The sequence below is a fragment of the Phyllobates terribilis genome, unplaced genomic scaffold, assembly GCF_046119375.1.
Source record: "Phyllobates terribilis strain yellow unplaced genomic scaffold, ASM4611937v1 Scaffold_4__5_contigs__length_816908805, whole genome shotgun sequence".
Taxonomy (NCBI): domain Eukaryota; kingdom Metazoa; phylum Chordata; class Amphibia; order Anura; family Dendrobatidae; genus Phyllobates; species Phyllobates terribilis.
In genome coordinates this window covers 192,859,096-192,874,771 of record NW_027362764.1, presented here as the reverse complement: position 1 = coordinate 192,874,771, position 15,676 = coordinate 192,859,096, and the positions used below count along the sequence as shown (strand labels likewise).

At 42.7% G+C, this 15,676-nt stretch overlaps 1 protein-coding gene across 1 annotated transcript in view; it reads right to left on the bottom strand.

Moving 5' to 3' along the window:
- Window positions 1-371: 371 nt before the first annotated feature.
- Window positions 372-15,676, bottom strand: part of LRRC3B (leucine rich repeat containing 3B) — a 317,431-nt gene continuing 302,126 nt past the window's right edge. The window contains exon 2 of the mRNA XM_073678011.1: window positions 372-3,663. Coding sequence (XP_073534112.1) covers window positions 2,740-3,519 — 780 coding nt within the window. The 5' untranslated portion in view covers window positions 3,520-3,663 and the 3' untranslated portion in view covers window positions 372-2,739. The remainder of the gene's footprint in view (window positions 3,664-15,676) is intronic.

Here is a 15,676-nt window from a genome sequence, read left to right as displayed (position 1 = left end):
TGCCCTCTCCTGTATACCAATTAAGGATCCCTGTCCACCAATGAAGGAGCCTTCAATGAACAGTCAGAAAACTCGAGCTGACCCCTGTCCACCAATGAAGGAGACTACAATGAGCAGTAAGAGTGTCTATGCTGACCCCTATCCATCGATAAACAAGCCTACAATGAACAGAGTGCCCTTGCTGACCTATGCATCGATGAAGGATCATACAATAAACAGTCAGCATGCCCATGCCGACCTCTGTCCAGCGATGAAGAAGCCTACAATCAGCAGTCATAGAACCAATCCTGACTCCTGTCCACCAATGAAGGAGCCTACAAAGATCAGTCAGAGTGCCCATGCTGACACCTATTCATCGATGAAGGATGAACAGTCAGAAAACCCATGCTGATCCTGTCCACCAGTGAAGGAGCTTATAATGAGCAGTATTAGTGCTCATGCTGACCCCTATCCATTGATGAACGAGCCTACAATGAACAATCAGAGTGCCCATGCTGAAACCTGTCCACCAATGAAGCAGCCTACAGTGAACAGTCATAGTGCCAATGCCGACCCCTGTCCAGCTATGAAGAAGCCTACAATGAGCAGTCATAGAACTAATGCTGACTCCTGTTCACCAATGAAGGAGCCTACAATGAACAGTCAGAAAACCCATGCTGACCCCTGTCCACCAATAAAGGAGCCTACAATGAGCAGTTAGAGTGCCCACGCTGGCCCCTATCCATCGATGAATGAGCCTTCAATGAACAGAGTGCCCTTTCTGACACCTATCCATTGATGAATAATCATACAATGAACAGTCATCGTGCCCCTACCAACCCCTGTCCAGCTATGAAGAAGCCTACAATGAATAGTCAGAGAACCAATGCTGACTCCTGTCCACCAATGAAGCAGCCTAAAATGAACAGTCAGAGTGCCCATGCCCTCTCTTGTATACCAATTAAGGATCCCTGTCCACCAATGAAGGAGCCTTCAATGAACAGTCAGAAAACTCGTGCTGACCCCTGTCCACCAATGAAGGAGACTACAATGAGCAGTAAGAGTGTCCATGCTGACCCCATCCATCGATAAACAAGCCTACAATGAACAGAGTGCCCTTGCTGACCCCTATGCATCGCTGAAGGATTATACAATAAACAGTCAGCATGCCCATGCCAACTCCTGTCCAGCTATGAAGAAGCCTACAATGAGCAGTCATAGAACCAATCCTGACTCCTGTCCACCAATGAAGGAGCCTACAATGAATAGTCAGAGAACCAATGCTGACTCCTGTCCACCAATGAAGCAGCCTACAATGAACAGTCAGAGTGCCCATGCCCTCTCTTGTATACCAATTAAGGAGCCTACAGTGAGCAGTCAGAGTGCCCATAATTACCCCTGTTCAGCAATGAAGAAGCCTACAATAAAAAGCCAGAGTGCCCATGCTAACCCCTGTCCATTGATGAAGGAGCCTACAATGAGCATCAAGATTGGAACACGACAAATAAATTTAAGTGACCTAGCCAGATAAATCATATTTTTTTACATTATTTTGACAGCTGATGTGTGTTATCACTTACCTGGGGAAAAATGGTATAAGAATGCAATGTAGAAGAGGTCAAGTTAGTCTAGTCAGTGTGATGCTATGTCTAGGTCTGTGCTCTTGTGTGAAAATTTGAGTCATGGCACACATATGATTGTTATTTTGACGTGTAACACCTACCTAAACATTGTGCTGATTAAGTGCCCCTCTTCATGAAAAATGCATTTGCTAAAGGCAGTAGCCTCTTCCAGCAGGATAATGCACCCCACCATGCAATAAAAATTGTTTAGGAGTGGCTTGAGGAACATGACAAAGTGTTAAAAGCAATAACTTTGCTTATAAATTTAAAAGATCTGAATTTGATCCAAAATCTGTGGGATTTGCTGGAAAAAGTCTAATCCGACACTCAGCTTGCAAGATTTGTAGAATCTGCTGATAATATTTTGGTTCTTGATACCAAAGGGCAGAGTCAAAGTTCTAATTTAGTTTATCTCTCAACCATGGCTTCACAATATTAGGCAGATGGTGTAAATGTTATGGCTAATCAGTGTAGTGTTATAGTGTTATATACACAGTATATAGGAAGGGAGGAGAATAAGAGGAAAATAGAAAACATCATTGATACAGTATTTACGTCTTACTGCAGTGCTTCAGCCAATTATATTTTATATTTAACCAATACCAGTTTTGCATAATGGTTACTAACCTATAAAAATAAATCAGTTAACCCAGTCATTTGTCATACTCGAAAGAACGATCGATTAAGTTAACTATGTATTACACAGTTTAAAGTTAAGCCTTTATTTTCTTAGAAATTAAAAAAATAAATATTTCAATATTAAAGTGAAATGCATTCTAAGTAATGATAACATACTACGTAGTTAATTAAGTTGATTGGAATACCATCAAAGACAATTGCGTACCATTCAGACAAAGGTTATCTTGTATTGTTGTATTGTTTTTCGTTTGTTTTTTTTAACAGTGGCAAAAAAATTAGCTACTGTAAATATTCTCAAAAAGGCAAAAAGGTTTACAACAAACATTAGAACTAAACGTGTTTGTTCTAATGAAATCTGATCTAATACCAAAATCTTATCTCAGTCTTTGATGATGTTAGACCAGGAGTAGGCAACTTGTGGCTCTTGTCGAACAAAATCACTTGGCGCTTTCTGCTATTTTCTGACTCATCCACAAATTGCCTAAGCCTGCATCAAATACTATACCACAGTGCTAATGTCATCAGCTTCATCAGGTTTTTTTTGCCTGCTTGGCAGGGATTTCAAGTATTCAAGATGCCTTCTTGCATCCTCTTGGTTTTGCCGTACATAGTATACCACATATGATATCACCATGGTGAACCAGCCAAACATAGTGACCAACATGGCATAATCTGTTGTCCTTTTGGGAAGATTGCAAAGATCAGCATCATTAGCATTAGTCAGGAATGCCCGTCCCGCATGTTCGTCCAGCACGGCTGTCTTGCAGATAACATTGCTTGCAGTCTCATGATTAGATGCCATGCTTCGCAGAACTTGCTGAAGAGTACAGTCACAATGCCAGGGGTTGTTAGCAATCCGGGCCCTGGCCTTCAAGTTATTGAAAGCATTTTCATGGACGCTTACAATCTGGTTATCCGACAGATCTAGAGTCTGTAGGGTCTCTGCTACACCTTTGAAAGAATGTTCATCTATAAACTCAATGGCGTTTTTGGATAAGTTGAGAACTTTTAGTTGATGGAGATCTTTAAAAATCTCATTAGGGATAGAGGTTATCTGATTGGAGTCTAGGTAGAGTAAAACAGTTTCAGGGGGAATGTCTCTAGGTATTTCCTTGAGATTTGCATTACTGCAGCTGACATTCAAGCCTCCGGAATGAGAGCATAGACAGCCTTTGGGACACATACTGGCAGAATGAAAGCACAGTATCATCAGAACAAAGCTTTGTAGGAGCAGACACATGGAGAGAGAACGTGTTAGCCACAGGTCTACCAAATTCATGCTTAGATGTCAGCATAATAACATGACTACTCCTCATTTACCCAAAAGAAGTAATAAAGGATGCGCCAAAGCATAGATGTAGCTTCATTTTTTTAAAGTTATTTGAATGGAGGACTGGAGTACTCATCAGCTCAGGAAAGGCACCTAAAAGAAAGAAATAACAAAGTTGTATTACAAGGACAATATCTCCACTCACTTCATATAATATACATATACCGTATATCATATTATAAGAACATTTATTAGTCAGGATAAAAGAAACCATGTAAGGATGTGATTGCTCACAATCTCTTTATCATTTGTTACATTTCCTCTTTATTTTTTCTTCCCCATAATTGAACTATTGTCATTTATTACGCCAATAACTGTCAGCCGCTAAGTTCTAGCATTAATCTTGTGTTGCATGGCCATCTACTGTAACCGGTAACCCTGGCAGCCAATGTTCACTATTCTGTCAATTATGACCACTGGCAATCAGCTTAAGGCTCATTAGAACTTGGCAGGTAAAGAACATTATGATATAATGAGTTTTTGTTTGAGGGGAAAAAAAAGAAGATTTTTAGTTTACACCATAGTTGATCAACCAACTTAAAAGTTTAGCAAAAAAACAGGCAAATATGTAAATTAATTTTCAATGCATATTGAGACAGCAGGTTGTAACATTTTATTAGATACATAATACAATGAATTCAGCTGACTCATTATCAGAATTTTTTGTCATTGATACATACAGTATTGTACATTCAGGTATTAAGGTGCCCAGGTCACAATCATTTATTACATATTAACAAGACAAATGAAAAATGCAAGATTGTGGGGGTTGAACTAATAAATAACTAAAAGAAACATTATTATAAATTCACACAGGGTTTTTACTGTGTATCAAAACAGAATGAATTTTATGGTGCTTCATAAACCTTACAGCTTCAAAATGAAACAGCCTTTATTCAGCAGTAATGAATAACCAAGTAGTCTGTTCTTCAGCACAAATAAATAACAAAATAGTCCTCTCTCTGTGTAAGACAAAGTAAATGAAACAGTCTCACCAACTTGGTATTACAGCAACCTCTCAGTCTGCAGTACAGACTCTCCACCAGCTCTGTTTTTCTCCAGCCTCAGCACACTACTACTTCCTGAGCTAGACCAGGTGCATTTTATTATCCCAGTAAAACCAGGATTGGAGTATGGGAGCAACCTTTCCCACCCAGGCTCTTTTGGTCACTCCCGGACCGGACCCAAAATCCAGTCAAACATAAAACACTTTTAGTGTATAAATACTGTGTGCATGTGTTTTATTATCAATTGTGTCTTTTACCTGATGAAGGGAGCATCATATTCTTGAAAAACATTGTTGCTTTGGGCCACAGTAATGAGGAATTAATTAATATCCAGCTTTGATTCAAGTTCTTGGGAAATGCGCAGACAATGAGACACCTCTATTTTTTCATACTTACCTTTGCTGTATAATACTGACCCTGTGGTGATATTTGGAAAGAGGAGGTCCGACAGCCACCCTCTCTGATCTCTATTTTCCAGTCCTTATGCATGTTACACTCCAAGGCAAATTGATCAAGGTGAACTAGCTAATGCTACTCAACATATACATTCAGTTTTTAAATTGTGCTGCCCTATGAAGCACTTTCTCTTCTTTTATTTTACCCAGTGTTAGATCTGAATATCCACATAGAGCATATCTTCCTAAACATGAAGGAGGGGCGGAGCATCCTGCTGCACATTCTCACAGGAAACCATTCAATTAATATTCTAGGACAGACTTTTATCAGTGTAAAAAGATAGAGGCCATTTTAATTCTATAATGGTTACCCCCCCAGACAAAGCAAGAGGTATTTTTCTAATTAAAGGTATTTAGAAATTTATTTATTATTACATCTCCTTTAGTTATTTGTTATTGCCATTCCCTAACTCCTTTAAGGTTTCAAACATCATATATATATATAATACATAGAATTCACCAAAGCTGAGAAATAATGACACTGTAATGCTGATGGGTGTGGACCCACTGCGCTCTGGGCTGGGCTTACCCTGGAGGGGCATGTCTAAGTGTCTACCGGGTACTCACTAGAGCCTCTGATGGTGAGGATAAGTTGGGCCACCAGTAACCATCAGAAACCACTCCAGGGCAGTCCCCGGGACTGCAGCAGCTGATAAGCCAAGTGGTGAACACATTGAACAGCATGGCGGCGGGATTGTATGCAAGTTACAGCCGTGACAGACATAATATTGTAGTACCAGCTGTGGACAGTAAGTGTTGAGACACAGTACTCTCTTCGTATATTTTTCAAGAAAAGTCTGTACGAAAACAGAAGGTCCTGGATGGCAAATATGTGTAAGCTATATGACTAAGCTTGTGAGCAGGGCCCTCACTCCTTTTGATATCTGAGTTATGCTTATTCTGTAACATCTTTATTGTCTGTACAAGTCCCCCCTAAAATTGTAAAGTGCTGAGGAATATGTTGGCGCTATAAAAATAAAAAATATTATTATTATATTATTGCTAGCTATTGAACCCATTCTACGCCTGGGTGGTGAGCATTTTTATTGGTATATGGTCCCCCATCCTGTTATGTGCTGCCCCCATCCTGGTATTTGTGGCCCCCCATCCTGGTATTTGTGCTACCCAAACCTGTTCCCCTATCCTGTTATGTGCTGTCCCCATCCTATCCTGGTTTGCATGCCACCCCCTCATATCAATCCTGGTATGCATGGCTCCCTCATCCCCAATCCTGGTATGTATGGTCCCCTCAGCCTTATGCTGGTATGCATGGTACCCCTCATCCCCATCCTGGTATGCATGGCACCCCTCATCCCCCAATCCTGGTATGCATAGCACCCCATCCCTCATCCTGGTATGTATGGTACCCCTTATCCCCAATTCTGGTATGCATGGTACCCTCCATCCCCAATCCTGGTATGTATGGTAAACCCTCATCCCTATCAAAGTATGTATGGTACCCCTCATCCCTATCCTGGTATGTATGGTACCCCTCATCCCCAATCCTGGTATGCATGGTACCCCCTCATCCATATCCTGGTATGCATGGCCCCTCATCCATATCCTGGTATGCATGGTACCCCCTCATCCCTATCCTGGTATGCATGGCCCCTCATCCTGGTATGCATGGCACCCCTTATCCCTATCCTGGTATGCATGGTACCCCATCACTGATCCTGGTATGTATGGCACCCCTCATCCCTATCCTGGTATACATGGTACCCCCCCAGCCCTCATCCTGGTATGTATGGTACCCCATCCCTCATCCTGGTATGCATGGTACCCCTCATCCCTATCACGCTGCACACACACAAAAAAATAAACACTAATACTCACCTTTCTTCAGTGTGCTCCAGAGCTGCGTCCCGTTCTGCCGGAGGCTGGGGGAGGAGTGTAGTGCCGGAGTATGCGCGTGCCCATACCATGCTGTCTGGCGCCATTTTGTTGAAGACACACTGCAAATGTGTCTTCAGTAAAATGGAGCCAGATAGCGTGCTATGCGCATGTGCCGATTCCGACGCCTCACTCCTGCCCCGGTCTCCGGCCAGAACAGAGGCGCCATGGCAACCCTCCTCCCGGTCAGGTAAGTATGTAAGTATGGCGCTGAAGATCGCAGTATGCTTCAGTGTCTACGCATACGGCACCATACATTCCTCTTACCTGTAACTGCTCGATGCGTTCATCTGTCTGGAGCCAGACTGCGCAGGTGTGTCATGCTTGTGTGGCACCCTGCTATTACAGGTACCACAGGACCTGAAAGGGTGCATGGACGGACTTCTCCACCAGAGGCCCTCATTACCTAACAGACACCTCCACCCTTGCACCTCATACCACCAGAGGGAGCCTTGTTAGGGATATATATAGACTAGAAGGTGGAGTTAGAGTGAGAGTGTGCTGACACTTAGATCAGTGAAGGAGCAGCACGTCTGCTGCTGTGCTGAGGGCCCCGAGTGTGGCTGAGGCAAGGAGAGAGAGGAGTTAAGGTGGCAGAGGAGCATCTGAAGCTCACCCCAGGACACAAGCCGGACACCGGGTCCGAGCCTACAGGGTCCTCTACGCCCAGTAGGAATAACCGGTATACCAGGAGGATTCTAAACCCCTGGTCAACCTGAAGCTACAATCATTTAAAGAACTAGGAACCACGAAGGCCCCAGCGTCCAGGGATAGTGGTAGCCAGAAGAAAGTTCTTACCACCAAGCATGCAGGTGAGGAGAGTGAAAAAGTAAAGAAGCTAGGCCTAGTTCCAGGCTGGCCAGAAGCTTTAGAGAAAAGAAGAAACGGACCAGGAGGCCTATTACCCGCTCACTGGGGAGAGTCCAGAAGTGCACTCTTCCTACTAGGTACCCTGGACCATACCTGCCGTTACACCAGTAAAGGTACTGAAGCGAATCCCCTGTGTGCGTGTCAGTCATTCCCCCTGACCCGACCGGGCCACTTCTCACATGCATCCCTTCCATCAACTCTGCCCCGGGGGCCCGCTCCGCCTGTGGGGAGCAGAAACATCCCAGCTGCCATCCCATCACCCCTGGAGGTCTGCAGCAGCGCTGGTACTCATTACCGGGAACCACAGGTGGCGTCACGAGACAAAAACTGTTAACAAACCCCCTTTCAAAGAGTGACCCCAGGGTACGGGCCCGGGAGCAGACTGCCGTGACATCCCACAGAAGGTCAAGGCCCGGGTACCGAGTCTCCCCCCCATATCCCCCTGGGCGAGTCACTTGCGCAGTCTATAACGACTTTGGACAGAGGTCACCGAGTTAGTTGGCCTATGTGATGTAGGTCCCAAGAGAAAGTGCACCATTAACAAAAGGGTAATGAGATGGTTTTATTTTTGACTGGATTTAGAAGCGACTAAAAGAGCCTGGTTGGGAAAGGTCACTCCCATACTCCAGTCCTGTTCTTACTGGTCCAATAACAGACAGCTGGGTTAGCTCAAAAATGTGCGTTGTGTTGGAGCTGAAGAAAGACCGTTCACGGTGGACAGTCTATACTAGACACTGAGAAGTGTCTGTAATACCCAGTTGGTGAGACTGTTTTGATTTACTTTGCGTGATCCAGAGAAGAGACTGTTTTATTATTCATTTGTGCTGAAGAAAATCTGTTTTCATTTTAGAGCTGTAAAGTTTATGAAAGACAATAAACTTTATTTTATTTTGATATGAAAAAAACCCTTCGCCCGTTTGTATCTATGCGGCTACTAGAGATCTGAAACCCCCCTCAAACCATATGGATTGAGAGCAGTAATGACCTAAACCATTTAAAAATACAGTTTCTAACAGAAAATCTGCTTTTAATTACAAGAAAAAAAGTACATATACCATCCTATAGACTAGCATGTAAAAATATGACCAGAAAAAATAAAGTAATAAAAAAGGAGTTGTTTGTTTCTCGTGGTATTACACTTACATGTGGAGTGTAAAAATACTGAGTTTGGTCATGCAGAAGCCATATGGATTTATTATTTTTCCAAATGTTTGCTCTTGTTAATTAAGTTCCAGTGATGACAGTAATGTTCTTATTTATGTTCCTTCTCCATGTGCTCCGGAGATATCAGACAGACACTTTAGTTCCACATTTGACTGCTCTCTGATCAACATTTGCATACAGTCGATATTTTTCTTGCTCCTTTTTTTTCATTAAAGACCTCAAACATACTTTGTAATCTACAGGGAACAACGCTAAAGTAGAATAATCGTATCTTGCCACCAGCCGATTGTAGTCATCAGGGGCAATATTAGTAATATATTAACATTTATGCAACCTCAGTTGTCATCCAATTTCAGTCTCCTTAAAATGTGCATAAATAAGCACAACAACACTTGTAGATAGCTGACCACATATTTTTACTAATGCTAAAAAATTACATTTTAAAGCAGTGTTTTTTTTATTGCAGCGCTGGAGTGGTGCCATTAATCTAAGTTCCCTGCCCCATGGTATTATATTTACCTGCCATGTCTTCATCTTTTATCGGCGCTGCCCTGGTCGGTCTCCAGCAGTTTGGATTGCTCCAGTGTTTGCTGGGTGAGCCTGGAGGTCACAACTCAATGTAAAGTTATGAGAGCGAGAACTAGGCTTTTATCAACTTACATAGAGAACGTGTGACCGTTACCTCTGATTTCCAGTCAGTGAGAAGTTGCTATCGCAAGGTGGCGGGTAGAGACTAGAGCAGTGTCAGGAAGAGCTGAAACTGGCGGCTGGTAAATTTATTATGAGGGTCAGAGACCTTAGATTAGTGGCACCACTCAAGCACCGAAACAAAATAAAAAATGCTGGAGTGGTATTTTAACCCCTTAACGACCTTGTACGTATGAGTATATCCAAGGTCGTATCCTTGCACTCTATGCAGGCTCCGGCACTGAGCCCGCATGTTTTCAGGCACATGACAGCTCATCTGTACAGCGGACATGTGCCCCTAACAGCCGCGAGTGGAATCACGATCCACCCACAGATGTTAACATGTTACATGCTGCTGTCAATCTCCGACAGCGGCATTTAACATGGCCATGCCGGAAGTAATCCTGCACATCAGTGTCCATGTTACATGACAGTGGGTCGCCGATGGGTTGGCATGACAACCCGGGATCTGCAGGAGACCCCTGCGGTTATCATTGCCAGGATGCAGGGGCGCATATAGAAATCATGGGGCCCCAAAGCAGAAGCTCTAATTGGGCCCCACCCCCACAAAAAAATAAATAAATATTTGTCTGTCACAGAACAGCTGATCTCACAACTTTCCAGCTTTTACATAGTAATTTTCCTCCAGCTGAAGTCCTAGATCCCTCTTTCATTGCCCCATAAAGTATGCCAACAAAAGTGCCCCCCAAACACAGTATGATACCCCCATGGTGCATTCCTCCACATTAGCCTCCACATGCACAGTATAATGACCCTATTGTGCCCCACTTCAACTCCCAAGGCAAAGTACGGTGACCCTAACACAGCATAATCCCCCAACTGTGACCCCCACACAGCCCTCCATACAGTATAATGTGCCTACATACAGTATAATGGCCCGCACTAACCCTCCATACAGTATAATGGGCCTACATACAGCATAATGGACCGCACTAGCCCTCCAAACAGTATAACGGCACCCACACAGCCCTCCAAACAGCATAATTGCCCCCACACAGCCCTCCAAACAGTATAATGGACCCCACACAAACCTTCACACTGTGTAATTGCTTTCATACAGTATAATGGCCCCCCACATAGCCCTCAAAATATTATAATGGCCCCACATAGCCTTCCATATAGTATAATACACCACCAATAATCCTCCATGTAGTATAATGCGCCCCTATAATCCTCCATATAGTATAATGCACCCCCCATAATCCTCCATATAGTATATTGTGCCCCCCATAATCCTCCATATAGTATAATGAACCTCCCATGGTCTTCCATAGAATATAATGCACTCCCTATAGTCCTCCATACAGAATATTACACACCCCATAGAGTAAAATACAGCCCCCATATAGTATAATGAACCCCACAGTCTTGCAGTATTATGGGCACCACGTACTCACTGATTTTAAAATACCATATATTTTAAATAAGCTGACCCGAGTATAAGCCAAGGCCCCCAATTTTACCACAAAAAACTGGGAAAACATATTGACTCGAGTATAGGCCTAGGGTAGGAAATGCAGCAGCTACTGGTAAATTTCCCCATCCTGGTATGTGTGGCCTCCTCAATCCCCCAATCCTAGTATGTGTGGCCCTCTCAATCCCCAAATCCTGGTATGTGTGGCCCCCTCCATCCCCCAATCCTGGTATGTGTGGCCCCCTCAATCCCCCAATCCTGGTATGTGTGGCCCCCTCAATCCCCCAATCCTGGTATGTGTGGTCCCCTCAATCCCCCAATCCTGGTATGTGTGGCCCTCTCAATCCTGGTATGTGTGGCCTCCTCAATCCCCCAATCCTGGTATGTGTGGCCTCCTCAATCCCCCAATCCTGGTACGTGTGGCCTCCTCAATCCCCCAATCCTGGTACGTGTGGCCTCCTCAATTCTCCAATCCTGGTACGTGTGGCCTCCTCAATCCCCCAATCCTGGTACGTGTGGCCTCCTCAATCCCCCAATCCTGGTACGTGTGGCCTCCTAAATCCCCCAATCCTGGTATGCATGGGCCCCTCATCTCCCAATCCTGGTATGTGTGGCCCCCTCACCCAGCAATCCTGGTATGTGTGGCCCCATCACTGCACACAAAAAAATAAACACTTATACTCACCTTCCTTCCTCACCTCTGCTCCAGTGCTGCTGCGTCCTGTCTGCCAGCAGCTCATGTCGGCATCTGAGTAGCGAGCGCTCAGACGTCAAGGTGAGCTGCTGCTGCTGCCGGCATATTCACATCTCTCCACTGACAGCAGAAGCCGCGGCTCAACGCTCCTCCGTGCCCGCTGCTAAAGAGAATGAATATTCCCTCTTCTCCACACCCATGGGAGTGGAGAAGAGGGAATATTCATTTCCCTTTAGCAGCGGGCACACGTGGTAGCAGCGGCAGAGGCTACTGCGCATGCCCCGCTCCTCCACCACCGCAACCTCCAACTCACCTATCCTCCTCGGTCCCACGCTGCTTGGGGCCCTCCCGGATCACGGGTTCCATAGCAGTGTCGTGGCCTGCCGCCATTGGCGGTATGCCACTGCAGAGATGCTAAGAAGCTATTGAAACCCTGCTAAAACATCTAAAGATCGAATCTACCTCAAAATGATATAAATAAAAATGTCAATTTGGCGCCCAAAAATTGACATAAAATGGAGACGCTATGGGAGTCAGAATACGGCAACTTTTTTTATGCAAACTTTGGATTTTTTTTCCACCACTTAAATAAAAAAGAAACGATACATGTTTGTTATCTACAAACTCGTAATGACCTGGAGAATAATAATGGCAGGTCAGTTTTAGCATGTATTGAACATCGATAAAAAAATAAATAAATTGTGGAATTGCATTTTTTTTGCAATTTCGGAAAAACCCAAGGTGATGAAGGGATTAACCTGAATGACTAGTGTGGATAATATTCATGTAAACAGGACACAGCACTTAAAATACAGTAATTGGATTTATTCCATTACCAACACATACATAGAAAAAAAAATCAAAGGCAGCTTATGGGTATCAAGCATCCTTTCTCAAGCAATTCTACACAACGACATTCATACATAATCAGCTAGATCGTGGACTTCCGGGTCAATTGCCATAACAACACAATAAAAAAAATTCTTTATGTTGTGGTTCCACAGAAAACACACATTTGAAAAACAAAGGCATCTGTTAATTGATATATATGTTAATCAGTTATGGTCATTCCAAGACACCATTACTCAGACTACATTTAGCAATAGAGCAATAGATAACCACATACATGTTATTCACACAATTACTTGCATAATGGGAACTACAGTATGTTTAATGGAATATAACAAAAGCAAATATGTATAAATTGATCTGTTCATCCCTGAGGCTACATTGTATTTATTAGACTTGTCTGAATGTGAAATAGTATTACATATACTTACAGAGCTACCTCGCGCACAATTCATGCATGGAAATGTACTTGGTCCTTGCATAAATAGGCATAGGACTGCTATCTGATAATTCCCTTTTTTGATGTTTACATGCCCTCATAACAGTCTTGCTGAATAATAAGAGCTTCTAGATGAAGCTAAGAGTTAAGAAATGGTATTTAAAGGGGTGGTCCGAAATACAAATTCATTTTCATCCTAAATTCCTATCTATTTAATGGCATATTCTAAACTATTTTCTAATATACTTTAATTAAAAATTTCCTATCCCTATATTTTGAGCATCCCAGTGCATGCTGGGATACACAAAAGAAGCATCATCAGGGGACAGAAGCTGCGGTCATTGCAGCAGCCCCCGCCCCCTCCCTGAAAAAGCATCAACAGTGACTCTAGCTTCAGGGGCTGGGCTAGTCTCTGCTTGATTTGCATTGTGCAATGTGCACAATGACAGCGCGCTCTCTCACCAGCTCAGATTCATAGTAACGAGCTGACAACATAGCACAGTCAGTGCGCGTTATGGGAATACCCAGCGTACAGAGACCAGCGCCACCCTTGCAAGTGACGTTGCTTAAAGAATAGATAAGGATTTAGGATGAAATTTAATTTGTATTTTGGACTACCCCTTTAAGCAATGAGTAGAAATTACTGATAAACTTTCATCAACAAAACTCCAGCTGCTGTAACTGCTGGTCCCAGGTCCCGGCAGCTATAATTCTGCATTTGCTTAGACATTTAAGGACACTGACCTTCCTCTTCCTTTATTGGTGACATAAATAAACTTGGTTGGCTTTAAGGCTCATTTGAACAACTATGCCAGTCCACTCTCTGTCATAGCTGAAGTAGAGAATGGGGCTAGCTTAGTAAATTAACTGAGCAAGACATCCCCAATCATTACATTACTGACACAATAAGAAATAAAAAGCTCAACCTTTGTCAAAGCAAATGTGGAGTAGAAGAACTGTAACTTATCTGTACGAACATTCTTTGGAAATGTCCTAATTCTCTCCATTTTGACTAACAGCACAATATTTTCTCAGGCATTTATGCATTAAAGGGATTGTCTGGTACATTATATTGATGGCCTACTGTTAGAACAGGTGAGCAATATCACATTAGTGGGGGTGCGACACCCAGTACCACCACCGATCAGCTGTTCCCGATGCCGGTGGCAACCAGATGTGCTCATTTGTGGAGCAAAACAACACAGCTCCATCAACTGTTTAGTGGCAGCAGTTGGGTATTGCACATCCATGACTATATTTGAATAGGACATGTGAGCGTTTTTTGGCTGATGTAATTCTCTGCATTGTGCTAAATGTCAGCTTTCATTTTAGGCTAGTCACACTAAGTGAATTGCAAATTGTTCAAAATTCTAAATGAAACGCAACAAATTGATTTGCTCATATCTATTTGGCATCAAAGTATCTCTTGCGACAATTTACCTGATGCAGATATACAGCTTCTTCTCTGCAAAGAAGCCTCCATATAGTTCTTTGAACCAAATGGCTCCAATAGTACAGTGAGATGTTGCATTAACAGCAGAAGTGAAGGAAGGCTGGTTCAATTGCTCAATTAAAATATAATCGAAAACACTATGACCATATATAAAAATGAGCAGCAAACTGGTCTTGAGTGTTTTGTGGTCTATTGACATAATAGTTTTTGATATAGTCTCTGGGTTTAGACTTCACTATCCTCGGCATTGAACGACTGCGTGTTAGCTACATGCAAGCCGATTGGTGATCGCTTAATATCCTGGTTAGACAGGTCAACCACAATTCTATGCGTAGAGAACGATCATTAATTTTATCACTATATAATCATAGAATATCATATTATTGACAGAACAACACCTGTTTAAACAGGATGATGTGGTGCCAAGAGTTAAGCTTGCTTAAAAATCATGGTACCTGATGAACGAGCATTTTGCTCGTTTGTCAGGTGTTTGCCAGCCAGTTCTTGCAAACAGTCATTTCCTGATTATTTGTCCATCTAACTGGACCTTTAGTGTGAGATGTTTGTGTGGGGAAAAGATGAGGACGTAATGACCTTCTCAATTACAAAAAATTGCAGGCTGTTACAACTGGTTTTGGTCTAACCAATGACTTGAAACAATGCAGGATCCATTTCTAAACAAATAAATCAGTTAGTAGCAGCTGCAAGTCAACATGTCAATGCCCATAAATACACATACTCTGCAAAATCCACTTTTCCCATGAAACTACCAAAATGTAAATCTGTGAGTGATAAATCGATGTCTCAGAAAAAAAAATCTGAATAGGATATGTGTAATATAACTTTACACAAACCATCATAGAGACTTTCCCCTCATTAGGCAAAATGACAAGATACTAACTGAATTAATAGATATCTTGCTTGGTCTTGCTTGGCTACACAAATTCTCCCTCAAGCATGTAGCTTCCAGTTGTCCTTGATTCCACATTTCTTTGTCTTTATTTTTTCATTGTCTAGAAAGTGTGTTATTTCTTATTTTATCATGTTTTCTAAGTGAGAGATAACAAAAAGAAGAGAGCAAAATATGTAGCATGAGTGTTTATATAACTTTCTATAGCAACTACTGCTATATATAGCTTATTTATTTAACGGCCTTTGGC